This window comes from Dipodomys merriami, unplaced genomic scaffold, assembly GCF_024711535.1.
Source record: "Dipodomys merriami isolate MVZ:Mamm:240054 unplaced genomic scaffold, mDipMer1.0.p SCAF_7, whole genome shotgun sequence".
NCBI lineage: Eukaryota > Metazoa > Chordata > Mammalia > Rodentia > Heteromyidae > Dipodomys > Dipodomys merriami.
In genome coordinates, this window is record NW_027206290.1 from 15,736,139 (window position 1) to 15,763,949 (window position 27,811).

A 27,811-nucleotide genomic window follows, 5' to 3' on the forward strand; every position below is an offset into this window, starting at 1 on the left:
AGTGTTAGAGGGGTAGCCTTGAACAAAATAGTTCAGGTATAGTGCTTAAGCCCCTGAGTTCAAGCACCAGGGCCAGTACACACACACACACACACACACACACACACACACACACACACACACACAGAGTGATGAAATGTCATATTTTTTCTCCACTATAAAATAACTATTCAATACTATCAACATTACTTACAATGGTTTTGGTTCAAGTACAATGCCCAACACAATTGTGGAGAAGTGCTGCTGAGGTTATGCCAAGGTCAGTGAAGTTAAAAATAAAGACCAAGATAAGGGACAAGTAGATAGTTGGCTTATACTAATGAATGCCTATTGAAAATATCAATAGTCTGTGAGACCAGGTGCGGGCTTGAGTTGGTTGGGGTGGGTCAATGTTGCTGGCTGGGCAAATATTTGTAAGTAAACAAACCTTTGAATGAAGGTGCTTGTCAGGGATGAATGATTCCTGGGAAGTGGAATATGAGTGCCCCCCACCCTCACCCTAGCATCTGGCAAAGCCCAAAGCCCCTCCTTTTAAATTAAAACTCTTAAAAGTACACAATTTGATTCGAAGTTGTAACTATTCACACACTGAAGGTAAATGCAATAATGGAACAGGTTTAGGTCAAGGGGTTAATGTCCCACAGTAAACTACCCTTGACTCGGAAAATCCCTGCCTACATTTCTTCATAGATATATAGATATATATATGGGAGTAAAGAAAGACACCTCCACAACCAGTATTTCCCAAAGAGAAATCAAAGGGTGATATGCAGCAATGGAATCACTGAAGGGCTCTGTCTTCCTCGTGATCCTTCACCTTTTAGGAGGAGCCCTAAGCAGTTCCCTCATTCAGCTGAACAACAATGGCTACGAAGGCATTGTCATTGGCATAGACCCCAGTGTACCAGAAGATGAAGCACTCATTCAACAAATAAAGGTAAGTCCAAACTGGCCATTCTCTGTGCTTTGGTAATTACTAATTAATAGTAACTGTCTAGTGACTTCTGACGTCAGCTGCATGTCATTGAAAAGTTACTTTTATGTCTGAGGCTCAGTATCTTCATCTATAAAATGCAAATGAGAACCCATTGGCCAGTAAAGCTCTTATGAGGCTGGTTGTTGATGGCTCACACCTGTAATCCTAGCTACTCAGAAGGCTGAGATCTAAGGATCTTGGTTCAAAGCCAGCTCTAGCAAGAAAGTCTTTGAAACCCTTATCTCCAATTAATCACAGAAAAGGCCAGAAGTAGTGCTATAATTCAAGTGGTAGAGTGCTAGAATTGAGCAAAAGATGCTTAGAGACAGTGTCCAGGCCCAGAGTTCAAGGCCCAAGACTGGCCAGGAAAAAAAAAAAAAGTTTGTGGGAAAGACAACATGAATGCACTGCATGTACTTCAAAGCTAGATGTCTCATTGGCACTTAATAAATAGCATATGTATTTATTTATTGAGAATGCTTTCACTGAAAATAATTTTGCTCTATGGTCAGGCAGAGATGATTACCTTTGGCAGGTATTATGAGATGCACAGAAGAAATTCCCTTGGCTGATGTTCCCACTTGTACACATTTGACTCTCTTCCTCTAAATTGTATCTCCCTTTCCTGTGGTGCTAATAGGAACCCAGAAAGCCAGGTCTGATGTAACAGCCATCCTGACCTTACCAATGGGAGGAAACTCTGTATTTTATCAACCCCAAAACAAGAGTTCTTCTCAGGGCTGCAGAGGGACAGTTCCTCACTTTGCTGCCCCTTCCATGAGGGAAGGGAAGACACACAAAAGCATCTTGTCCTGGCAAATGTGCCCAAGCTGATGTCAGGTGGAGGTATTACAAAAAAGTACACAGGGAGCCGGGTGCCAGTGGCTCACACCTTTAATCTTAGCTACTGAGGAGGCTTAGATAATGAGGATCACAGTTCAAAGCCAGCCTATGCAGGAAAGTATGTGAGACTCTTACCTCCAATAAACCACCAAAAAACCAGAAGTGGTGTTGTGGCTCAAGTGGCAGAGCGCTGGCCTTGAGCTGAAGACCTGAGGGACAGAGCCCAGGCTCAGAGTTCAAGCCCCACAACCGACAAAAAAGTTTTTTTAGGCAACAACAGAGGGCTAAAAATATGAGGAAAACGCCTTCTAAAAGACCATTCTGGAATCTCACTGTAGCACCTTGAGAGACAGCATTTTACAACGAGTAAGACCCTGCTCTGCAAAACAGGGACAGTAGTGAATGTGTCCTCATGTAAGTTAATGAGGATCAAATATATAAATGCCTGCATAGTGCCTGGTGCCTAGTAAATTGGAAACATAGTCACTGGTCACCAGTCCCCATCTGTATCCCTCTAGATAGAGAGTTAATATACAAGTCTTTCCATTCCTAACAAATGGGGCAATTCTTTCTGATGGAGGCATAGAATTCCATTGTGTATATATACCACATTTTCTTGATCCATTCATCTACTGAGGGGATCTAGGTTTGTTCCATATCTTAGCTATGGTAAATAATGCTGCAATAAACATAGTTGTGCTGGTAACTTTAGTATGGTCTTGTTTGTGATCATTTGGGTAAATGCCCAAAAGTGGAATTGCTGGGTCATAGGGGAGCTCTTCCAGGCCCAAAGAAACATAGGTCCCATGGTTTCCCTTATTTGCAGTAACTAGTATATGTCTGAGACAAGCAGAAATGGTCAGATAAGTTGATGTTAGGCGAAATGAACCCCAAGATAATGATCAAATGCTTTTTCTTTCTTGCAATTGTTTCTAACATATTTATAAGATATTTCTTTGTTGCTTTGTATAGCCCTCCCCCATGGTATAACCCCTGTTTTCAGTGTATTTGATATTGGTATAATTTGTGGAGTGGAAGGGAAAAAACAAATTGTTTAAATAGGGATACAGCCTGACCCATTGCAACAATGAGATGTACAAAACGTTATGTCAAAAAACAAACTTTACAACTTTGGCTTGGAGGGAGAGGATGGAGAAGGGGATAGATGGGAGGATGGGAAGGGATGTGAAGGGGGAAAAAAGGAGGAGGCAACAATGTTTGATAAGAAATGTACTCATTATCCTGCCCATGTAATTATAAGCCCTCTGTATGGTATTTTCACAATAAAAAAAGAAAGTTAGTATTCAAACACCCCCAATATATTCCACCCAAATGTCTTACTTTGAGCTGAAGCAAACTAAGAGAAGTGGAGGTTCGAGAAAGAATCATGGCTCCATGTCAGAAGCTTATCTCTAGGTGGAGTAGGTGGGCACTGGAAGCCTCTATATGAGGCTTACCTGTTTACCCAGAAGACCACCAAAGTGTTTGGTAAAAAAAAAAAAGAAAGAAAAGAAAAGAAGAGAAAGAAAGAAAGAAAGAAAGAAAGAAAGAAAGAAAGAAAGAAAGAAAGAAAGAAAGAAAGAAAGAAAGAAAGAAAGAAAGAAAGAAAGAAAGAAAGAAAGAAAAGAAAGTCATTCCTTTTAAAATCTCAATAATCAGAAGCCAGGAGTGAGTTCTAAACTTGGGAAAGGCATCAGGGAAAAAAATGAAATACATAGGGAAAAAAAAGAGAAAAGCAAGTCCAATGTGTTTCTGACCCTGTCCAGACAGTGGGGTGCAAGATCATGCCAGGAGACCACAGACAGCATAGCTCCAACAGAAATAGCAATGGCAGCTCTGGGGTGCTGCAGAGACTCCAGCATGCCTTCAGCTTGCGATCTTTGGGGCTTTCCTCCCGAGGAATGTATTTTTCACTGGCTACTCAATTGGCTTCTGAGAATGAGTACTAAATAATCGGATGTGAAATAAGCAGGCTTCCACCATTCCCTTCTTTGTCAGAAGAATGCATAGAGTTTCATGCCAAGGTATGCTCAAATTCTGAGTTCTTACAAAAAGTGAGTTCCTCCGTTTTGATTCCAAATCTTGAGAGCTGAGGGAGCTCACCATGAGTTCTGCTGCCTTTCCTGACTCCCCCACACTGTCTTCAAGGACTGTCTACAAAAAGACTCCCCTTGTAGGGAACAGAGCCTCTAAGTCAGCTTTTTATTTTTATTATTCTTTTTCTTCATGCATTTTTAAGTTGTTAATTAGAAAGGTGATGTATAGAAGCGTTAGTTACACAAGTCAGGCAACGAGTACATTTATTTTTTCTCTCCCAGTTTTTCCCTCCTACAAGTCAGGCAACGAGTACATTTATGTTTTCTCTCCCAGTTTTTCCCTCCTGTTCCCACCCACAAGTTGTATAATTCATTTTCAACACAGGGTCTATGTCAGCTTCAGCCAGTTCTCAAAGTTTTGCCATCTGGTGCTGCAACAGTTCCATCCAAGGTATCTGCACCCCTGCAGATAATTCCTTGGAGAAGGCCTGGAGAGCACCTTCCAGATGAGAAAAGGGAGTCAGGGAGAAGACCTAGCCCGTTCCTCTCCCCCTCACCCTGCTGTTTCTCTCTTTCTTACACACACACACACACACACACACACACACACACACACACAAACACACACACACACACACACACGAGTATTTCAGGATCTCATCAATGTCTGGGAGCCTAGACTCGGCCTGTCTTGGCATTGCATTTGAGCGCTCACCATAACCATTGTATTTGTTATGTTGGTCATTTGTTCATTCTTCCAAAATATTTTCAGAGTATCAACATAATGTCAGCTACTAGGAATCTATTTGTGAACAATATACTATCCCATCCCTGTCCCTTAAGGACATTTTGGTTCATCCTACAGCTGTGACCACCCACTCTTCTTACAGCCCCAGAACCTGGAACAAATACCAAATGTTTTGTTATTAAAACATAAAAGGTAAGAGTATCTGTGTTTCTTCAAGCACCCCGACTGCTCCTCCTGTTTTGGCTGGCTTCACCTCTGCCCACCTTAAAATTCTCAAGTCCTTCTTTCCTCCGTCAGCACCCTGGTCTTAACAGATCTAGTACCCATTTCCCACAGCAGTGGCTGGCTTGTAAGACTTCTCTACTATCTTGTTATAAAGCGTCTCGAGGCATTGGCTGAGACTTTTTTTTGCTGGTCTTGGGGCTTGAACTCAGGTCTTGGGCTGAACCTCTTTGTGCTCAAGGCTAATGCTCTACCACAGTGAGCCACAACATCACTTTAGGCTTTTTCTGAGTAGTTTATTGGAGATAAGAGGCTCAGAGACTGACTTCAAACCATGATTTTCAGATGTCATCCTACTGAGTAGCTAGGATTACAGACATGAGCCACCAGCGCCCAGCTTGGATGAGACATTTAGTAGTGGTGTTCTTTCATTTTTGGATAGAGACAGTTATGTATAATTTGAAAGCATGTAACGATGCTATTTCTTGATAACTAACTCTAAACTGGGCATTCAATTTGGTTTGAAATCCCAGGATTATTACAAGATTCAGCAGGTGTTGAGGTCATGTTCAACACTCCTATCCTATCGGCTGTGAGAGCCTACACTCATGCCCTCTTAATTCTCAGATTTCCCCACAAAGACTCATTGATGCTGATGGCATTTAATAAGCATTCGTGCTAAATAAGCATTGTTCCAACTAGTCCTATGTTTCAATTTTATTCATTCCTCACTCCAGCCTTATCAGACATATCATAGTTTCCAATTTATTTGTGGCCCCAGGATTAGAAAATGCCTATTGTCTTCCAGGACGTGGCCATCTCAGGATTACATCTTCCTCCAGAGTTTGCATGGCCCACCATTACCCATGGTGTATGACAAATGCTTAGAAAAGTTAGCTCCATTAATAAAGGCCTTTCCACATCTCCCCTTTCCATCAAGGTGTTTGAAAGGTAATAAGCACACGCCAATTTTAATGATTAGTGTTTTGTCTATTTTCAGACATATTGTTATGTAATTTTTTTTCTCCCCAGGACATGGTGACTCAGGCATCTCCATACCTGTTTGAAGCAACAGGGAAAAGATTTTACTTCAAAAATGTTGCCATTTTGATTCCTGAAAACTGGAAGACAAAACCTGATTATGTGAGGCCAAAACTCGAGACCCTCAAAAATGTGAGTATGTCATTGTTTTCAATGTCAATTTTCTTCTGTAATCTTTTTCCCCCAAAGAAAAATGCTGTAAAATCAAATGAAATTGTATCCAGATATTTTGGTCTGAGGTCAATTTGCTGACATGGTGTGTTAATAAATAACTTCTCAATATTCAGGCTGATGTTCTGGTTGCTGAGACCAGTCCTCCAGGTAATGACCAACCCTATACTGAGCAAGTAGGAAAGTGTGGAGAGATGGGCGACAGGATTCATCTCACTCCGAACTTCTTAGCAGGGAAGAAATTGCTTCAATATGGACCCCAAGGTATGGATACCGATGAAATATTCTACTATGTTATTCATGAGCTAATATTTTTGTCAAAGCAGATAAACTCAGAATTGCCTTTGTAAAGCACAAAGATCAAGTGAACCAGCATAAACTGAGAAAGCAAGTTTTTTTCACTTGAATTAAGGAATACGATTAGTACGTTTCTCAGCTATAATTTTTTGGTTTGCATGTGTGGACAAATGTAGTTTTTCATTTTTGAAATTGAATTATAATTGAATAATTGTTGAAACTGTTTTACATATATTGTGAAGTTACCTGACATTAATTAGTAGGATTAAGTTACTATAAATTTGTGAAGAGACTCAAACCTTCTTCTGCAATTCACAAGATAGCCACCAGATGGCAGATATGTACAGCATTATTGGACATTTGTGTACATTCAAACTATAAACTGATCTTGTTAAAATGCAGACACAGTAGCTATGGGGAAGGGATCCGTCTGAAAGAAAACCCTTTCTCATTTCTATATGTACTGATAGAGCTAACTAGAGGAAGCGTTGAAATATAACAGCAACAATGCACATAAACCACATGCTTTCTACATATAATCAAATGTGATACATTATTAAGCAAACAGCTTTATGCATCTTTACTGTCTGAAAAAGATTAGATTCCTCCAGATTCAGCTTTTCTTTTTTTTCAAAGAGGTAGAACAGAGAAAATAAGGAAGCAAAGAACCCAGGTGCGTCCATGCCCCACCCCTAACTATATTAGAACACTTAGTTATCCAGAGGTGCCAAACGTACTTCTTGGTTGTTCTACAATCCTATATTTCAACTCCATCGTAGGAACAGAAAATGTCCAGCCCATGGCTCAATACATTTTTTACCTATTTGCTCTGTCATACTCTTAAGCCCACTCCAACCACTTGAGCTTCTGCAGTCTCCTCTTACCTGTAAATCCTACATTGTTCCTCAGAACCCAGCATATAAATCCTTAACTGTGGGATTGTGGGGCTCCCTCTGCTTACCCTCTTGCACCTACCCATCCCTATCCAGCCTACCTTGAAATTCACAATTCAGAAAAGCAAAGCTGTATATAAATCATTAAAACACATCCAGACGTAACTAGTACTTGACTCCATGCCTATTAATTTGAAGACATGTGTGCTTAGCTAACACTGTGAAGAAGCTGTAATATCTGACTTCACAAAGTGCCTAGTGAGAGAGTAGCCATGAAGCAGCTATGACAGCAGAGTGTGATACGTGCCAGAATGGAATAAAAAGATGTACACCCAAGGAATTCCTGGGCTAATCTGAGCTTGCTAAGGCAGTCATAATGAAGAGTATGAGTTACAGTGGCAGAGAGAAGAAGGAGAGATTCCCGAAGGAAATACATCTCAAACGATCCAGAGATGAGAAAGAGTATTATGTGACCTACAATGTATAAGGTGAGGAACTGATTGGAATTGGAGTGTTGAAAGAAGGTAGAAAACAACAGTGAATCAAACTTGGAGAGGCAAGGCCTGAATCATCAGGCCTCCAGCATGCTCTACTAAGAGTTGGACTTAACCTTCCACTGTGAAGCATTTTGTGTCTGAACCTTTGTGTCCTTCACTGGACCAAGCACTGGACAAGGATAGTTGAGGCTGTCTCATCTTTGTATGAATTACTGTCTGCTTCTCAGTAGGTGACTGATTAACATGTATGTTAATCAGTAAGTATTTGATCATTTTAAAGAATCCATGTCGCTGGGCACTGATGGCTCTCACTTGTAAGAAAGGAAGCTGAGATCTGAGAATCATGGTTCAAAGCCAGCCCAGGCAGGAAAGCCCATGAGTTTCTTATTTCCAGTTAACCTCAAGAAAAATGGAAGTGGTGGTGTGGCTCAATGTGGTAAAGGACTATCCTTGAGTGAAAAATCTCAAGAGCACCCAGACCCTGAGTTCAAACCCTACAATCAACAACAACAAAAAGAATTCATGTCTCCAATTTTCAGAGAGCCTAGCAAAGTATAATAAACATTTTCTCTAGTGTGAAAAGATTATTTTACCCTATTTATTATATTCAAGTGTTTCAAATATTTTTCCCATAGGTAGGGCATTTGTCCATGAATGGGCTCATCTAAGATGGGGAGTATTTGATGAATACAATAATGACCAGAAGTTCTACTTATCCAAAGGAAAGCCCACACCTGTAAGGTATGTATATTCAGATTTCACTTTTCCTACATTATTTTAAAGTGAAACTATATTTTTTCCTTGAATAGGCTGCATTAAAATAACAGTTTTTGGTCTTGCTCTCTAAGTCATTTTTAGTCATAGTTCATTCTTCTCAGATTTCCACAGAGCTATCATATTTGTTTTCTTAACAGATGTTTCTGTGGATTGAAATCTCCATTTTGCAGTGCCTTTTGTTGTAACTGGACCAGCTATTTAAAAATAAATATATAGCCCCAGAACTCTGAGGGCTCTCTAAGGCGCAATGATACCTGCATGGGACAGTGTTGGGATGAACAAGCCTGTGAGGGCCTGTGGAATTTGCAGAAAGGTGATGCACAAGCTAACACAGCTTGGGCTAGGAAGGTGGCTCAGTGGTAGAGTGCTTGCCTCGCATGCCTGAGGCCCTGGGTTCGATTCCTCAGCACCACATAATCAGAAGGGGAAAAAAAAGCTAGAAGTGGCACTGTGGCTCAAGTGGTAGAGTGCTAGCCTTGAGCTGAAGAGCTGAGGGACAGCGTCCAGGCCCAGAGTTCAAGCCCCACAACCAGACCCCCCCCCAAAAAAAAAGCTAACACAGCCAAACAAATCACATAATAGTTTGAACTGAATCCAGTACAGAGTCCATAGAACAGAAAATTGTGTCAGAAAGTACTATGGGCATAGTTTGCAACCAATAATTTCTGAGCAAATAAACTGGTTTGACTGTTTCCCTAACAGGGAATTTGCTGATTCACTGTAAAGAGCTAGCATAATTCAGGTACCTGTGTGATAGTGTAAAAAATGTAATTATCACTCTCTAAAAACGATAGAGTCAGAGATTTTAAATAAAATGGTAATAAATTACAGTGGATAAAAAAATGTATTTATCGGGGCTGGAAAGGTGGTACAGCGCTTGCCTGGCATGCATGAGGCCCTGGGTTCGATTCCTCAGCACCACATAAGCAGAAAAAGCCGGAAGTGGTGCTGTGGCTCAAGTGGTATAGTGCTAGCCTTGAGTTGAAGAGCTGAGGGACAGTGTCCAGGCCCAGAGTTCAGGCTGTACAACCGGACAAAAAAAAAAAAAAAAACCTAAAACACATTCCCTACTTTTGTTTCCAGTCTTGCTTGGTTGATAGCTTTAGATGTTCTAAGTCATGGTTCATTGAGAATCCTGCCTCAGTTTCCAGGGGGAGCTGCACTGAGCTCAGAACCCAGCCTTGATCTCCATTTCTCACACATGAGCATCGCTGTTCCCCACACCCCACAGTGATTATGACCTTCAGGCTCTGTTAGCAGGGTCTGCTCCCATTATATCTTTGCTCATTGTTAGAACTCCATGACATCCTAATAGAAAACTAAGCAGAAGAGAATATATAATTCACAAAAGAAGAAATAAAATGGCTGGGTGATGCACCAAATTTTGAAATGCTTTCCTCTTTCTTGGCTCAGTAAATTTCATGTTTAAAAAAATCCCTCTTTGACCTTGCTAAGTATCAGAAGGAGAAAATGACTCCTGAAAAGTCTGAGGGTGAAGGGAAATCAAAGAAGTAATTGAATACAAGTACAACAGTGAACCTCTGCCAGCCATGTCACCGGGAAATTACTTACAATAAAAATTTACTGTTTTCTGCAAAAAAAAAAAAAAAAAAAAAAAAAAATCTCTCTTGAGGAAATAATAGAATGGGATATCAAGCACATGAAAAACTTGGAAGTAGAGTCAAAACTTCATGTGAAAGTTTTTTACTCATTTAAATTTTATTTGTAGTACTGAAAAAGTAGAGGAGAAATTAAACTAAACAAGGTTAGCTGAATTCATATCATAATATCAAAAGATGAAATTATTAAAAATATTTTCAATAATATGAAATTATATATTAACAGTTTAAACATACTTACATTCCAATTTTTAAACACAGAAAACAAATTGTGTACAATGTTACAGTGATACAATAAATATTTCAATATGTTAACAATAATATAATTCTAATGGTAAAATGTTTAGCTTTTTCTTTCCTTCTTTAAGATAAGTTGTGTGTGAATTTACAAGTACTCTATCATACTCACAAATTATTTATATACTCAAAAGTAAATAAAAAGTAAATATGACCAGAAAACCATTCCATTTATAACAAACTCGATTTATAAGCATATAACATAATATTGTTAAATAACGAAGAGCTATGCAAAACCTATGTGGAATAAGCCAATTAAAAACAGTTGGGAAATATCACAAATCTTTAGTTGGAAACAAAGAAGGCTCCTTACTTCCAAGTATGAGAAGGAGAGATTAGAAGGAGCCTGAGGATCTCAATCCTCACAAATGTTAACAGACTTAGCTTTTTCACTTCATAGAATTTCCAGTAATGGGGCTGGGAAGGTGACTCAGTGGTAGAGCGCTTGCCTTGCATGCCTGAGGCTCTGGGTTCGATTCCTTAGCACCACATAAACAAAAAAAAAAGCCGGAAGTGGTGCTGTGGCTCAAGTGGTAGAGCACTAGCCTTGAAGAGCTGAGGGACAGCGCCCAGGCCCAGAGTTCAGGCCCCACGACCGGACCCAAGAAAAAAAAAATTCCAGTAATGTTTTAGTAGCCCTAAGATACTTTCTACCAGCAGAAATGACTTTTATAAAAATTTAATAATTTTGCTATATGAAGTTATGTGTTTGTTCCTCAGTTCAGGAGAAGAAATCACAAACAAAACTGTTATTCCATTTGAAATTACTACATTGCCTAAACATCTAACCTTAATATATTTTCAGATGTTCAAAAGGAATTACTGGTAAAAATAGAGTACGGATCTGCCAGGGAGGCAGTTGTATCAAAGACAAAGCATGCAAATTTGACAAATTAACAGGACTGTTTGAAAAAGGATGTGAATTCATTCCCGAAGAACCACAGACTGAGAAGGCTTCTATAATGTTTGCGCAAAGTATTGACTCTGTAAGTTCCTTGTTCTTTTACATTTTCCACAATATTTTATGAATTCAGTAAAATCTCTCATCCTATTACTCTAAGGAAAGACCAAAATTTGAACAAAATGTTTTGGAAACAAACCATCAGCTACTTTCTACTAACTTTAACTGCTTAGAATCACTCCAAATGCCCTCAAAGGCAAATAAGTACAATTCTTAGACAAGATATTTTACCTGGGGACCCTAGTCAGGCCTTATGGATTAACAAAACCTTGAGCAGTAGCCCTTTAACTTCCAGAGAACTCGTTCCAGGCTATGTATTTGCCTTTGGGTATGAACTGACATTTACTGTTTTTTAAGACTATCAATGTTTTTAGGAATTTTTCCCACAGTTTTAATAGTTTTAAATAGTTTTTAAATGCTCCTTTTTTCCCAAAAGACCAAATGGTCATAAATTGAACATAACTAATAACCTATGTTAATGCTAAACACACAGCTCAGCAGATTTATGCAAATTAAGATTAAATATATAAGTTAACTGATTTCAGAGAGAAATCTTTCTCATCTTCCATAATTCAACTTTTTCATAGATAAAGTTATATATTCCCTCTGGGAAAGGAGAGTGAAATAATTTGCAAGGGTCTATCAATAACAATGTGGCATCAGTCATTACAATTTTTTGCATCATTGTGCACAAGGTCTGTCCTTCAATCTGACGTTGCAGTCCTATTTAGACTTCAAGAAGTGGTTGTAATAATGTGCAGATTCATTTTGACTTACTATGGGGTCCATCCCAACAATCCCATCTGAAGTTAAAAATACCATAAGTTGAAATTCATCTAATACACCTGAGTGTTGGTTGTTTTCCTAGTTGTTTTCCTGTGTTGATCTGGGAACTGTGGCTCACTGCCATTATCCTAGTATTGTAAGCAACTCCAGAAAAGATCAAACATCAGAATAAAGTTACTACTGAATATGTATTTCTTGCCTACCACCACAAAGTAGAAAAATTGTAAGTTGGAAGCTGACTATATTTTAAATTAGCTACAGTTAAATTGGATGCACAGCCAGATTTGAAAACATTTGTCTAGTATTTAACACTGAAATTTCACAGGTTACCTTGTTAAAAAGTTGTAGCCATACTAATAAAAGGGAAACACTACCAAAGCAGATGACCTAAAAAAATGCAAATAAAGAAAGCATTAAGTATTTTACGACTAGTAATTGCTTTCTAAGTTACTAAACTCCTAGATATTTTGGCTTTTAGTTAAGTGATAAAACCACAAAAACTCCAAGAGGAGGAAATAGGTTGTTCCTTCTGTTTATACTGTGTCTCTTTTCTTTAGTCCCCCAAATACTAAAGATATGAACAATGAAGAGAAAAAGATAATTTGTGGTTGCATTAGTATCAATACCATTGTATATGTTTTGGTGTAATTCTTGCATAATATAATAACTGTCACTACTTTGTAAATAAAAAAAGTGAGGTACAGCTGGAGGCCAGTGGCTCATGCCTGTAATCTTAACTACTCAGGATGCTGCCAATCTGGGCAGGAAGTCCAATTAACCACCCAAAACCCAGAAGCAGAGGTATGGCTCAAGTGGTACATTAGGGAAAAGGCTAAGGAATAGTGCCCAGACCTGGAGTTCAAACCCCAGTATTGGCACAAAAAATAAAATAAAATGATGTACCAAGATGTTAAAGTTGCTTTTTAAAAAACCAACAAACTTACATTGAACTTTCCCTACGTGTAAGACACTGAGCAAGAGTTTGAGGACCTTCGATGGTAATTCCAATAATAAAAGGACCTTACTAAAGTTTTCTACCTTGTACTGTTAGTCCATAGAGGTTAAAGTGGAAAATCTCTGAGGGAATGATAGAAAATGAGAGAACATTTGGGAAAGTAACCTTTTGGTTGAAACAGGAAAGCAGAGCTTATAATGTAGAAAATGAAAGAGGAACTCTTGACAAAGTACCATGAGCAATGCAGAGAAGTATAGAAGTCTGGCAAATGTGGAAGTTAAAAGGCCATAGTTTGAGAAAATAGAGCACTGGAGCACAAAACTAGTGTAAGGATTGAATGTGAAGTAAAAATCCAGACCTTGGAGATGGCTGTTTGCCATGAGAAGTCCATCTTGTAGCCTGAGACAATTGGGCACCACACAAAAGGGTCCTATTTACAGGTGCAAGAAGGAAGATTCCCCAGACAGTTGGAGGTGGACCAATCAGCAAAGAAGCAGATAGAAAGTGAGATAGTTGATTACAGGAGCCTGAGGGCGGGCCTTTGAGGGCTTGAGTGATGGAGAGTCCGTTGCAAAGAGAGGGTAAGGTGAAGAACTGGAAATAGTGTGAAGTGTATTGATCTTGATTGTTTTGTAGGAGAAAAAGGAAAACTCCTCGTTTCCCATATCAAGTGACTGGGTGCGTTAGTGGTGATTCCTAGTTAGGAAATACACAAGGAGGATGCGGAGTAGTGTTGGAAAAACACGATGAGGTTGGTGATGAACATGTGGAGTTGGAAGAATCTGGGATACCTGAATGGATTTTAGAGAGAGCTAGCATGTTGGGTGTTGAAGGTTGGAGGGTGGGATGTTGGTCAGAAAGGAAAGTAGTGGGGTTCTATGATACAGGGATGGAGAAGACTGGCTTAGAGAGTGATGATGGCTTGAAACAAGTGAAGCTGAGGATTAGGAAAGAAGCCACATAGACCAGAGAAATGGATTGTGGAGGAGCACTAAAGTTTGAGGAAGTAAGAGACATGATTTGAGATAGGATTCAGCATTCTGGCTGTGATTTTTTTCCCTAGCAGTCTCTGTAGTAACTGTGAGACTGAGGCACCATAATTGGTATGCAACCAAGAGTAGGGAGTTGAAGTGATTGAAATGATTAGCCATTTGACTCAGCAGCTTACTGTTATCTATGTTGTTTGATTGACAATTTCAGATAGTGGAATTCTGTACAGAAAAGAACCACAATGCTGAAGCCCCAAACCTGCAAAACCAAAGATGCAACCTTCGAAGCACTTGGGAAGTCATCCGTGATTCCGAAGACTTTAAGAAAACCACTCCTATGAGCACTCAGCCACCCACGCCCACCTTCTCATTACTGCAGATCGGAAAAAGAATTGTGTGTTTAGTCCTCGATAAGTCTGGAAGCATGTCGGTATGTTCACTGACCCATAGTCATCCAGATGCCAATCATAGATAGGTGTAAGATATGATCTGGATCACAACTTAGAACTGGCCCAGCTTCAATATAATGAGATGGTGAAAGTCATCACAACAGCACTGCCATCAGAGAAGCTCAGTCCTTCATTCCATACATTCAGCATCAAGAATCTCATTTGCCACATTAAACTGCTTTCCACTTATAAGCAGAGATCTGGTGAAGTACATAGCTTATTATTGGAGCTTGAACCCAGAGTCTGAGGACTGTCCTTGATCTCTTGGGTCCCACACTAGCACTTTACCACTTGAGTACAGCTCTACTTCTGCCTTTTTGTCGGTTAACTAGAGATGAGTCTCACAGACTTTCCTACATAGGTTGGCTTCAAACGATGATCCTCAGATCTCAGCCTCGTATGCAGCTAGGCTTTACTTGTGAGCCACTGGCACCTGGCTAGTTCAGTTTCACTAACAATCTGCTGTACAATCATATAGAGGACTTACTTAGAACTATTCATGAGAATAACCATGTACTTTCACGATTGTATCATGGGGCGCCACCTTTTGTTTTTCATGCAAAGATTCTAGAATTCTACCCAAAGATGCTATAAATAGGAATGGAAAAGTTCCTACATAAAAATGTGTCTCAATTGCTTGTCATTTACTCTGTAGAGACAGCCATTCCCAAGTACCGTCTCGCCTGTTCTGTTCTTTGTCTGTCCACATACACCCAATCTGACTGCTTTTCTTCTATTTGTCCAAGCAGAGTGGCAATCGCCTTAACAGAATGAATCAAGCAGGCAAGCTATTCCTGCTGCAGACTGTGGAGCTGGGGTCCTGGGTGGGGATGGTGATGTTTGACGGAGCTGCCTACATCCAAAGTGAACTCAGACAGATAAACAGTGGGACAGACAGGGATGCACTCACCCGAAGCTTACCCACTGTGGCCGCAGGAGGGACATCCATCTGCTCTGGACTTCGATCAGCATTTACTGTAAGACATGTTTCCCCTATTGTAGCTTCTCAGTGTTCTTAGTGTGACTTTTGTTCTTTTTGTGACTTTTGTTCCATAAAATTTCCATTTCCAGCACATGACTAGAATCTAACTGAATTAGACAACCCAGGACAAATCAAATGATACAAAGACAAAGCCCTCCAAAATGATTATTTTATTTTATATATATATTTTTTGGTCAGTCATGGACCTGACTCTGGGCCTGGGTGCTGTCCCTCAGCTCTTCAACTCAAGGCTAGTGTTCTACCACTTGAGCCACAGCACCATTTCTGGCTTTTTCTGCATATGTGGTGCTGAGGAATCAAATCCAGGGCCTCATGTATGCGAGGCAAGCACTCTACCACTGAGCCACCTTCCCAGCCTCCCAAACTATTGTTAACTCATTCATTCAAGCCTTTCTGGATTTCTGTATCATTACATTCATGCTTTTTTGTATGTACGTCTGCAATCAAATATTTTTGTTGTGCTAGGCACAAAGACTACTGGAAAGGCCAGACACGTACCACACCTTCTGCCATAGAGCCTACAGTCTTACTGGGAGGATGCATTATCACATAATAACAAATACCACACGTGTATAATAAGTGTGTATAAGTGTATAGTAAGTGCTGTAAAGAAAAGATACACAAAGACCCAAGGGTGTCTTTGTTCTCACTAGTGTGTGTGTGTGTGTTTGTGAGAGAGAGAGAGACAGACAGACAGACAGATAGTAGACAGACAGACAGACAGACAGACAGATAGATAGATAGATAGATAGATAGATAGATAGATAGATAGATAGATAGATAGATAGATAGATATTGAGGCAGGAACCCAATAAATAGGTTCATAGAACCAAAGTGTTTTTGCTTTCATCAGAAGGGATATTAAATTTTTAACTGCCATTATGATCTGGTTAATGACCAGTCAGAACTTATGCCAGTCACAAATTCATATTGTCAGACTGGTGAACATCATACAAGCTACAATTTCTTTTTTTTTTTGGGAGGGGGGGTCCAGTCGTGGGACCTGAACTCTGGGCCTGGGCGCTGTCCCTCAGCTCTTCACCTCAAGGCTAGTGCTCTACCACTTGAGCCACAGCACCACTTCCGGCTTTTTTCTTTTTGCTTATGTGGTGCTGAGGAGTTGAACTCAGGGCCTCAGGCATGTAAGGTAAGCGCTCTACCACTGAGCCACCTTCCCAGCCCGAATTTCTTCTGGGTAGTATATATTCCAAATAATCCCCGTTATAGGGATGTTTTCTGAAGGCGTCGGAATTTCTGGAAGTCTGCCAAGGAGATATCAGGTAATAAAAACTAGAAAAATCTTTGCTCCCACCCCAGCACTACTCATCTCTAGAACTACCCTGCCTCACAGCTTCTCAGAGACTATAAGAGAAAAAAGACCAAAGTGAAATTCCATCAGGTTGCTGTAAACCTTCATTGCTGCAAAACTGACAGATACTTGAATACTCACAGGCATTTGTTATTTCCCTTTGGAATTTCTCCTCTTGTCCTATGTAAGTGTAGCTTTCACAAACACCTTAGCCATTCCAAGACTGCTACCTCAAGCTCTGAATGTTGTCTTCAGGTGATTAGGAAGAAATATCCAACCCATGGTTCTGAAATTGTCCTGCTGACAGATGGGGAGGACAACACTATAAGTGGGTGCTTTAACGAGGTGAAACAAAGCGGAGCCATCATCCACACAATTGCTTTGGGTCCTTCTGCAGCTAAAGAATTAGAGCAGCTGTCCAAAATGACTGGTAAGAGATGATCTGCTGGGGCCCTGCTGCTTTGTCTTGCCATGATATTATGAGCTCTAGTAAAGGTGGGGAGGGAGGGGGCGAGAGGAAAGTGGGATGAGAAGAGACATGGTAAACACCAATCAACTCTCCTTCCTCCAAATGGCCAGTAGAGCTGACTTGGGAAATGTAGTACACAAGGCAATTTCTTTACAAAACACTAAGATAATCTGCATCTAAGTCTCATATACAGATGCACAGATAGATGACTCAAATAGGTCCTACACTTCCCTGCCTTTTTTCTCAAAGTAGATGAGCACAGTTTTTTCTTCTTTTTTAACTTGGGGATATAAATTATGATACTGGTCAGTTTGTGGGGGCAGCTGAAATGATAAGCCTGTTTGAGCCCAATACCACTTTTTCTATGCTGCATTTCCTAGAAGAAGAGTCTGAGCCAGGAATCTGGGTACATGTGATTTGTAGAAGGCTCTCAGGAAGAAAAGGAGGAAAGGAAGGACAGAGAAGGGGAAATGGTCATACATGGATGCAGTTTTAGAATTTAGCTAAAAGTCTGACCATAAAGAAGACCCTGGCCCAGGAACTACATCACAAAGTTGATCACAACTTGAGGCAAAAGGGTCAGTCAATGGCCATGAACTGTCAGGGCAGCATACAGGTGAAGGATGTGTCATTTTTCTAAGTAAGGAAGTCCTTTTTTACTATGGATTATCTGCTAAAGGAGGCAGCTATAAGCCATTAGTAACCAATACTTAAAGCAGGAAGGAGAGATGCAGACACCTGTACAAAGGGATGATGGATGGATATTGGGTATCAGCAGTGCTATCAGAATTCTTTCATTAACTTTCTTTGGTACGTTAATAATTTAAAAGTGACTTTACAAGTCTATCTTAGTAATACTAATTATAAATAGCCCAAAATTACCAGGGCTTGTGTATTATCACTCTTTTACCATGTATGCTCTTTTTCTATCACCATCCCTTTGTCCTGTTATTTCTTGCTGTTGTTACACATATACACACACACACTCACACACACAACATACACATATATTTCCTAATTTAGAAGATAACTCAAAAGCCAAGAATAACAGTGAGATTAGAGTAAGGCTTAATGAATTCATTTTTGAAAGTACAAAACCTTTGCAATGTAGATTTTATTCTATTAATGCTGACCTCTGAGAAATTCATGGTTAGTTTGAAGATAGTTAAAGTAGCCAGATGACAGAGAGGTGACTGGTACAATTATTTACTAGAACTACAACTCAGTATGAACTTCTGAATTACTGGGAAATAGAGCTGATGTTGATTTATTTTTGCCCTAATAACACAGGGAATCCTTATATTGTGCATTCTGTTATCTTAGCAACAGAGTTCCTAGGACATAAATACTGGAAAGTAACTTCAGATCATGTCATTGCATTTTAGGAGGTTTACAAACATCTGCTTCCGATCAGGCTCAGAACAATGGCCTCATTGATGCCTTTGCAGCCCTTGCATCAGGAAATGGAGCTCTCTCCCAGCGCTCCATCCAGGTTGGCCATCTTACTACTGGGTTTCTCATGTTTACTCATATTTTTTCCAAAATGGAGAAGACAATGGTTAAGCACTTTAACTTCTACATTCCTCCATCAGTTAGGTTCAGCTGGTTGTTAGACAATATTCGTACAATGCAACATTATTTGCACAAAACAACATATGTTTACTTGTTTGGAAACAAAGTTAATCTCTCATAACACAGTATAAAAATATGATTCCAATAATTCCTTTTTAACATCTGCTAACATGAACCCATAAGTGGTGAAGAACTTCCTTCTGAATAGATCATCTCAATTACAACTTTTCTGAGACAAGTATTCTGAGATTATTTTACTCCTTTTTCCCATTACTTCAAATCCCGACTGGTTGCTCAGGATTTTCACATAATAGAGGGGAAGCACTTAGCACTGTGGAAAGCCTATGAAACTATTCAAACACCTGTCAGTCTCAGGTCAGCCAAACTAGAAACTATCTCTGATGGATACATCTGGTTCAAAAATTTCAAGGAAGCCAAATTCTCTTTCAAATTCTTGGGGCAACTTTTTAAAAAAGGATATGTATGTTTTAAAATGATTTTATAGTAGCTAAAGAAATTACTCACCTGTGATATTTTAAACTATAAAAAGTGAACAATCAGTGCCCACACTAGTGTGAATTGTTACTTTTACTTTTATTATGGATAGAGGTAAAGGAATCCTGTATTAATAAAACCGAAATGACAGATTTCGAAACAATAGTCTCTTAGGCCAACAAAAGTAGCATTTAGTCAGTCTCAGAAAATAGCAATTATGCCTATTTCTGTTATCCTGGGTCGGATTTAGAAATCAAACAAAATGTCTAATTTTGAAAAGAAAAGTGCATATTATAGAAAAGTAGTTGAAATGTACAAAGCTGAGAGCATCTACAAATTATTTTTGTATTTAAGAAATATAAGAGTGAAGGAGAAGTAGAAAAATGAGAACTGAGCAGGACTTATTTAGCAACTTGTCACAAAACAAGAGATGTAAGACCCCTTCACATCTAGAATCATTACTAACCTGCCTGCCAAACTAGAAACGTAGCTGCCTAAGCAGTTTCTAATAGGTATCATCTTAGGGGTAATTGATAATTATCTAGCTTCCAATAGGAATCAACTTAGGGATAATTGATAACTATCTAGCAGACAATCTTCAAATCACATTTCTTCCCCACTTCAATCCCTGCTCTGTAGTTCCTCTTTTGGACTCATTTCCACAAATCTACCTATCTTCCTGGGGACAGCCATGATACTTTGCCTACTAATGTGTTATCTGTAATTTAACTAGTCTCTATGAGGGTAAAATATGAGTCTGTCTTCTTCAGTGTTCACAATCTGGAAAAAGAAATGAACTGGGCACACTAGTTAGTGTGAAGAAAGCACAGTGTGATGAACACCAAAGGACTGATAGAACTAAAGTCCTGTCGGAGTTCACAGGCAGGAAAGATGATTTACATCTAACATGTGAGATGAGCACCAGAGAGGGCTTCATGAAGAAGGGTTAGGAAGCCTCAGACAAGTTCAGAGGCATGTGAAGATGTCTAGGAAAAACAGAGCGTAATAAAGTCAAGTTTTCTTATGAATTCTTTGAGAAGTTGTCTTGTTTTGTTGAAGGATGAAATACTGTGGAAACAAGGGCTCAAAATGTAACTCAGAAGTAGACCAGAGTAGACCTAAAGGACAAACCAACAACTAGAGAATTGCTGATGGCTTCCTGGTGGGCATGTGGGAGTCGGGGTGGAATGGAAAAGAAAGTAAAGAGGTGTTTTCCTTAACAGCTGGAAAGTAAGGGGTTCGCCCTCCAGAGCTCTCAGTGGATGAATGGCACAGTGATCGTGGACAGCACCGTGGGAAAGGACACTTTGTTTCTTATCACCTGGACAACCCAACCTCCCCAAATCTTTCTCTGGGATCCCAGTGGAAAGAAACAAGATGGCTTGGTAGTAGACAGAAACACCAAAATGGCCTACCTTGAAATCCCAGGCACTGCCATGGTATGGAGATTCTTATTTCTTGCTTACAATTTGAAAAAAATTACAGGACAATGATAGCTTTTTAAATGGTAGTGTTTGCTATGAGAAGAGTTAGCACTGCCTTAAGAGAAAAATAAACAAGACATTGGTGTCTCACTCCTGTAATCCTAGCAAATCAGGAGGCTGATATCTGAGAATTGTGGTTCAAAGATATCCCAGGAAGGCAAGTCCATAAGACTCTTTATCTTCAAATAAACCATTAAAAGAAAGGCAGAAGTAGAACTGTGACTCAAGTGGAAAATCACTAGCTTTGTGCAAAACATGCTCAGAGATAGCACCCAGGCAGTGAGTCGAAGCCTCAGTTACAGGCACACATACACCAAAAACAAAGACAGAAATGAACATTTTTCATCCACTGAAAAATCATTCTATTTGGCAGCAAGTCAAGAGAAAAGGAAATTCGTAATATTTTATGTAGGTAATAAAAGAGAACTATTCCTTTACCTCCAAAACACATCTTTTAAAATCTAGAGAATGGCTGAGCACCAGTGGCTCACTAATCATAGCTACTCAGGAAGCTGAGAACTAAGGATCATGCTTCAAAGCCAGCCCAGGCAGAAAAGTACCCATGAGATTCTTATCTCCAATTAACCACTCAAAAACTGGAAGTGGAGCTGTGGCTCAAAGTGGTAGAATGCTAGCCTACAGCAAAAGAGTTCAGAGACAGCACCCAGGCCCTGAGTTCAAGCCTCATGACAAAATTTTTTTAAAAAAGAAAAGTAAAGAAAGGAACGAAGAAAAAGACAAATGAAGACAGAGCTTTCAGACCTCATCTTCCCTGATTAGGATTTTCTTGACATCAGCAACCATGTAGTCAGTATAAACTCACTGAAAGTTGCCGTGGCTGATAGAGTATCAGAGATGCCCATCTTCTTAGCTGTGCTTACACATACTTGTAGCAGATAGGCTTTCCTATAAGTGACACTTGTTAGGCCTGCCTGGGGAAAATGACCTCTTCCTTTTGTTTTACCTTGGTGTACACATGGACACTTCTCTAGAAGTCCCTCCTCACCCCCCCCCCCACAGCACTAGTAATACAGGTAACTAACACACCTGAGGAAGTGGGAGATCTCCCAGGCTCTGAGGTCATCGCTGTGGCCACACCTCCCCCCCACCTTCTCCCTATATAATCCATCTCCATCATTAGTTCTGCCTTTTTCCCTTGCCCCTTGTCCCTTCCCCTTCATCCCTTGCACCCCTCTGCACCCTCCATCTGGTGCAGGCTGGTGGTATGCTCTCCCCCTAGTAAACTCTTTTCTGCCTGAACCATGTGGCAGTCTCCTTTGGATGAAGCTTACAACACTGAAGTCAGGTCTCTGTTACCCGCAGTTACTCATGAGAAATATCTTCATCTGTTTTGGTCAGGTTGGAGTTTGGAAATACAGTCTGCAAGCAAGTTCACAAACCCTGACTCTGACTGTCACCTCCCGTGCATCAAGTGCTACCCTGCCTCCAATTACAGTGACCTCCAAAATGAGCAAGGACACGGGCAAATTCCCCAGTCCTATGGTAGTTTATGCAAATATTCGCCATGGGGCCTCTCCCATCATCAGGGCCAGAGTCACAGCCTTGATTGAATCCGTGAACGGAAAAACAGTTACCTTGGAATTATTGGACAATGGAGCAGGTAACCATCAAGAGCATCAGAAAAACATCTTTTAACAAGAAGCAATCACTGAATGCACGAGAGTTTGACTTAATGAATTATCTGCTTCTCCTTAATCCAGTATTCTAAAATGCTGGAAAACATGAAGAAGGGCCTACCTTTAGCTTTTACAAAGCCCTAAATGGGTGACTTACACTCAATATGGAGTTTTCAGACTTCCAGACTAATATTTTATATTAAGTATTCCCTAGATAAATTGGTATATACATAGGTAGGTAATGTATATAAAGGTATATATACACAAAATATACACAACGGTACATTATAAATCTATGTATCATATTTTAGTGCAGGTACTAGAACTTGAATTTATGGCTTTATTGCTCTCAGTTGGCGTGTGTGTATGTGTGTGTGTGTGTGTGTGTGTGTGTGTGTGTGTGTGTGCATATGCACATATGCAAGCTTACAGGTGGCTCTCCCACCTGAGCTATGCCTGCACTCTATTATTTTGCTGATCAGTTGGAGATGGAGTCTTATACACTGTTCTGCCCTGGTTGGCTTCAAACTACAATGCTTTAAGAAAACTAATTCACAGATGGATTGAAAGCCTACAAATGCCCAGTTACCTTTAGGACATTGATTAATTCTTTCATCTCACTGTCAAGGTGCTGATGCTACCAAAGATGATGGTGTCTACTCAAGGTATTTTACAGCTTATGATGCAAATGGTAGATACAGTGTGAAAATAAGGGCTCTAGGAGGAACAAATGCAGCCACACAGAGAGCAACGCCTCAGCAGAGTGGAGTCATGTACATCCCTGGCTGGACTGAGAATGGTAAGTAATCCAGGTAGCAGGCGTGATTCAGTAAAAGGATTTGGGATCAAGTGGAAAGCATTAAGCCTGTGAGATGGGAAAATGCAGGATTGACTCCAGCTCATTCAACATCAGCTCAATTGACATTTTGGGCCAGGTATTCCTCTGGTGCTGGATATCAGTAGCAGCTCTCCTTGCCCAGTCATGACAGCCAAAAATATCCCCAGACATGCCCCATTGTCCTGTAAAGGGGGAAAATAGCCCCCAGTTGAAAAATCACTAGACAGAACATAGCTTTTGATTGCCATTGTTGAAATCCTACTCTGCTATGAAATAATATATATTATCTATATCCTTCCTTTTCTTCCATTTTAGCATAGGATTTGTGAGGAGAAACAAAGCCGTATGTATACCCAATGCGCTGCTTCTGGTAAATAGCAATGGTTAAATAAGTGATTTATCATTTTAAATGAACTTTAAAAGATTTTGTAATGAAACTCCATCTCCTGATACTGACACTTCTGCAAAAGAAAAAAGATATAATAATTCAGGGCTTATTATCTATTTCAGTTATCATTCATCATAAACCTACAGTCTCCATTTCTTTCTACTTCCTCCTGTGAAGACAGGAGAATGTTAGACAACGCTCCCAGTTCACACACTAATCCCCACATGTGACAAATGGAAAATGATGCCCAGAAAACAGACAACTCTGATACAGCCTGATGTGGGGTTTTGTTACCAAGGATTCAAGTGAATTTTGTTGGTGGGACGAAAGAAGAAAAGAATAGGAAGAGGCTGACTCAATAAAAGTAAAGAAAGTTGTATAGCCATTTTGTGGTGGTGTTTATGACATTTCGAGTACTTTTTAACACAGGTGAAATCAAATGGAATCCCCCACCTCCTGAAACCAATAACGAACTTCAAGTGAAGCAAGTGTGCTTCAGCAGAACATCTTCAGGAGGTTCATTTGTGGCCTCCAGTGTGCCAAAGGCTCCCATCCCTGACCTCTTTCCACCTTGCCAAATCACTGACCTGAAGGCAAAAATCCAAGAGGACAATCTCATTAATCTGACTTGGACAGCTCCTGGGGATGACTATGATCATGGGCAAGGTAAGTGGAACACGGAGACGTTTCCAGCCACGCACAGATGGAGAAGGTAGTGAAACAGAAGGGGGTGTTGAGAGGCAGGAGGAAGCAGCTATCGCGTAGGTCTTGAATGTCCTCTTCAGTGAAAAGTCAAGGTTTTTAGAAATGAATTGAAAACATGAAAACTAACCTACTCGAGGAGTAAGAGGTTTTAGGCAGCAGTGAAAAACTTCCAGTTTTTTTTTCTTTTGTCAAATAGTAAGTCTCAGTGGAAATCCATTTTCATTCGAGATTCCTGCAGAAACAGAGAAAATACATGAGAACTCCTGACAGACTTCAGATCTCACCTGTGGTCTGTGAATTTGGCAGCATACACATTACATGAACACTTCTCAGAAATGGAGAATCCCAGTACTGCCCCAGAGCTAATGAGCCAGAATCTATATTTTGAGAACTCCTAGGTGATGTCTATACAAATTAATGTTTACAATGCATTGGCATAAAATAACTCTCTTTAAATAATAAAATAATAAGCAACAATTAAACAGCCTCTTCTGTCAGCCAAGTCCAATGGCCAGAAATGCTAACCAAGGCTTTAAGTCACAACCAATCCAATTTTATAGTCATTGCTTTGTCAGGATATATAAACATATACAACATAAAACAGATACTAACCCTTGCAATATGAAATTCTGAATCCATTTATTCACTGAAACCTTATGGGATGGTAATATTTCTAATAGACTTTTAAAGCTTCAACTTGGAAGGTTAACTGTTTCCATCCTCTTTCCATTTTTCCTTTCAGCTTACAAGTATATCATTCGAGTAAGTGCAAGTATTCTTGATCTGAGAGACAAGTTCAATGAATCTGTTCAAGTGAACACTACTGATCTCATCCCAAAGGAGGCCAACTCTGAGGAAGTCTTTGTGTTCCAACCAGAAAACACTGCTTTTGCAAATAACACTGATCTCTTCATTGCTATTCAAGCTGTTGATAAGGCCAATCTGAAATCAGAAATATCCAATATTGCCCGGGTATCTTTGTTTATTCCTCCTCCAGAGTCACCTAGTCCCACTGAAAATTCTACTATTTGTCTTGAAGTCAATAATAGCATTTCTGGGCTTCAATTTTTTAAAATTATGTGGAAATGGTTTGGAGAAATGCAAGTGTCACTAGGTTTGCACTGAGTTTTTATGAAATATATCTAATGAATCCTCCATTCTTTTTGATCATAGAAGTTTCTAAAATGTACTTTAGACTTCCTGTAAAGGGCAGTGTAATAAAATGAAAGTGAAGCAATTGGTACATGCATACTAAAATCATTTAAAATGTAATCAGTGTTGTCTTTATATATATATATATATATATATATATGTACATTATAAAGATACTGTACAGAGGGGTTACAGTTACATGAGCAAGGTAATAAGTCCATTTCCTATCAAGCATTGTTACCCCGCTTTTGTTTTTTCAATACCATCCCTTTCCTCCCCACCTCCTCGTCCCCCCAAAGTTGTAAAGTTTATTTTCAACATAGTGTCTGCACATCTCATTGTTACAATGGGTCAACACGCAACATTATTTCAGCATTTTGTTATTCCCCTTTCTCTCCCAAATTAGAAAAAAATGTATATACAAGATGCAGGACACCAGAATCAAATACAACAGGGTGTTATAGGTGACAACAGGGGTTATACCATGGGGGAAGAACATACAAAGAAACAAAAAAGAATCACATAGTACATTATAAGTCCATCAAAAAGAACAGCAACTAAGATAAAAAAAACAACTTGTGTTCCTGTCTTTGGGTTCATTTCGCTTAGCATCCGGTTATATGGTCATATGTACATAGCTTTTGAACTCTTCCGCTTGTCCTAGACACATACTGGTTATTGCAAATAAGGGAAACCATGGAACCTATGTTTCTTTGAGTCTGGCTTACTTCACTTAATTTTTACCAAGTCTTTCCATTTCCTAACAAATGGGGCAATATCATTCTTTCTGTTGGAGGCATAGAATTCCATTCACATATATATATATATATATATATATATATATATATATATATATATATATCACATTTTCTTGATCCATTCATCTACTGAGGGGCATCAGAGTTGGTTCCGTATCTTAGCTATTATTAAAAATAATGCTGCAATAAACATAGTTGTGCTGGTAGTTTTAGTATGGCCTTGTTTGAGGTCAGTTGGGTAAATGCCCAAAAGTGGGATTGCTGGGTCATAGGGGAGCTCTATGTGGAGCCTTTTGAGGAACCCCCATACTTCTTTCCAAAGTCATTGAACAAGTTTACACTCCTACCAACAATGCAGTAGGGTTCCCTTTTGGCCACATCCCCTACAGCATCTGTTGTTATTAGAGTTCTTGATTATAGCAATTCTAACTGGGGTGAGGTGGAATCTCAATGTTGTTTTGATTTGTATTTCTATTATGGCCAGAGAAGTTGAGCATTTCTTCATGTGTCTGTTGGCTATTCTTATTTCCTCTTTGGAGAAGTCTAAGTCTTTAGCCCAATTATTAATTAGGCAGTTGTTTCTTTGAGGATTTCTTGTTGGGGGATTTAATTTTTTGAGTTCCAATATATTTTAGATATGAGACCCTTGTCCATTGTATGGCCAGTGAAGATCTCCCAATCCATAGGCCTTCCACTGATCTTTCTCATCATGACCTTTGCCATGCAGAAGCCCCACCGTTTCATGCAATCTCATATTGTCCAATCTTTCTTTGATTTGTTGTGTTTCTGGGTCTTTATTAAAAAATTTCAACCTGTGTCAAGGAGCCCTAGAGTTTCTCCTATTCCATCCTATAATGTTTCCAGGTGTCTGCTTTGACTTCGAAGTCTTTGTCCATTTGGAGTTGATTCTGGTGCAGGGTGATATATAAGGATATAGCTTTAGTTTTCTACAAGTGTTTAGCCAATTTTGCCAGCACCATTTACTGAAGAGTCTGTCTTTCTTCCATTCTATTTTTTAAAGTCCTTTATCAAAGATTAGGTGGCTATAGGTCTGTGGGTTCATTTCTGGGTCTTCAGTTCTATTCCATTGGTCCTCAGGTCTGTTCTTGTGCCAGTACCAAGCTGTTTTTATTACTATGGCTTTGTTTGGAGTTTGGTATTGATATTCCTCCAGCACTGTTCTTTCTGCTAAGGATTGTTTTTGCTATTTGGGGTCTTTTATAGCTCCATATGAATTTTTGGATTGCTTCTTCTATTTCCTTAAAGAATGAGGTTGGGATATGGATAGGCATCACATTGAATTAGTAGATAGCCTTTAGCAGTATTTCCATTTTCATGATGTTAATCCTCCCAATCCAGAAGCATGAGAGGTTTTTCCACTTCCTTAGTTCTGCTTTAATTTCCTTTTTCAGGTTTTTAAAGGTTTCATAGTAGAGGTCCTTCA

At 39.6% G+C, this 27,811-nt stretch overlaps 1 protein-coding gene across 1 annotated transcript; it reads left to right on the forward strand.

Moving 5' to 3' along the window:
* The first annotated feature begins 707 nt into the window (after positions 1-707).
* On the forward strand, positions 708-25,694 carry Clca1 (chloride channel accessory 1). Its single transcript, XM_070007523.1, has 14 exons — positions 708-937; positions 5,858-5,998; positions 6,154-6,301; positions 8,360-8,465; positions 11,223-11,403; positions 14,320-14,538; positions 15,307-15,534; positions 17,125-17,299; positions 18,724-18,830; positions 20,629-20,844; positions 22,249-22,510; positions 23,155-23,325; positions 24,182-24,418; positions 25,200-25,694. The coding sequence occupies exons 1-14, from the start codon at positions 776-778 to the stop codon at positions 25,580-25,582; spliced, it is 2,736 nt and encodes a 911-aa protein (XP_069863624.1). The 5' UTR covers positions 708-775; the 3' UTR covers positions 25,583-25,694.
* Positions 25,695-27,811: the final 2,117 nt, after the last annotated feature.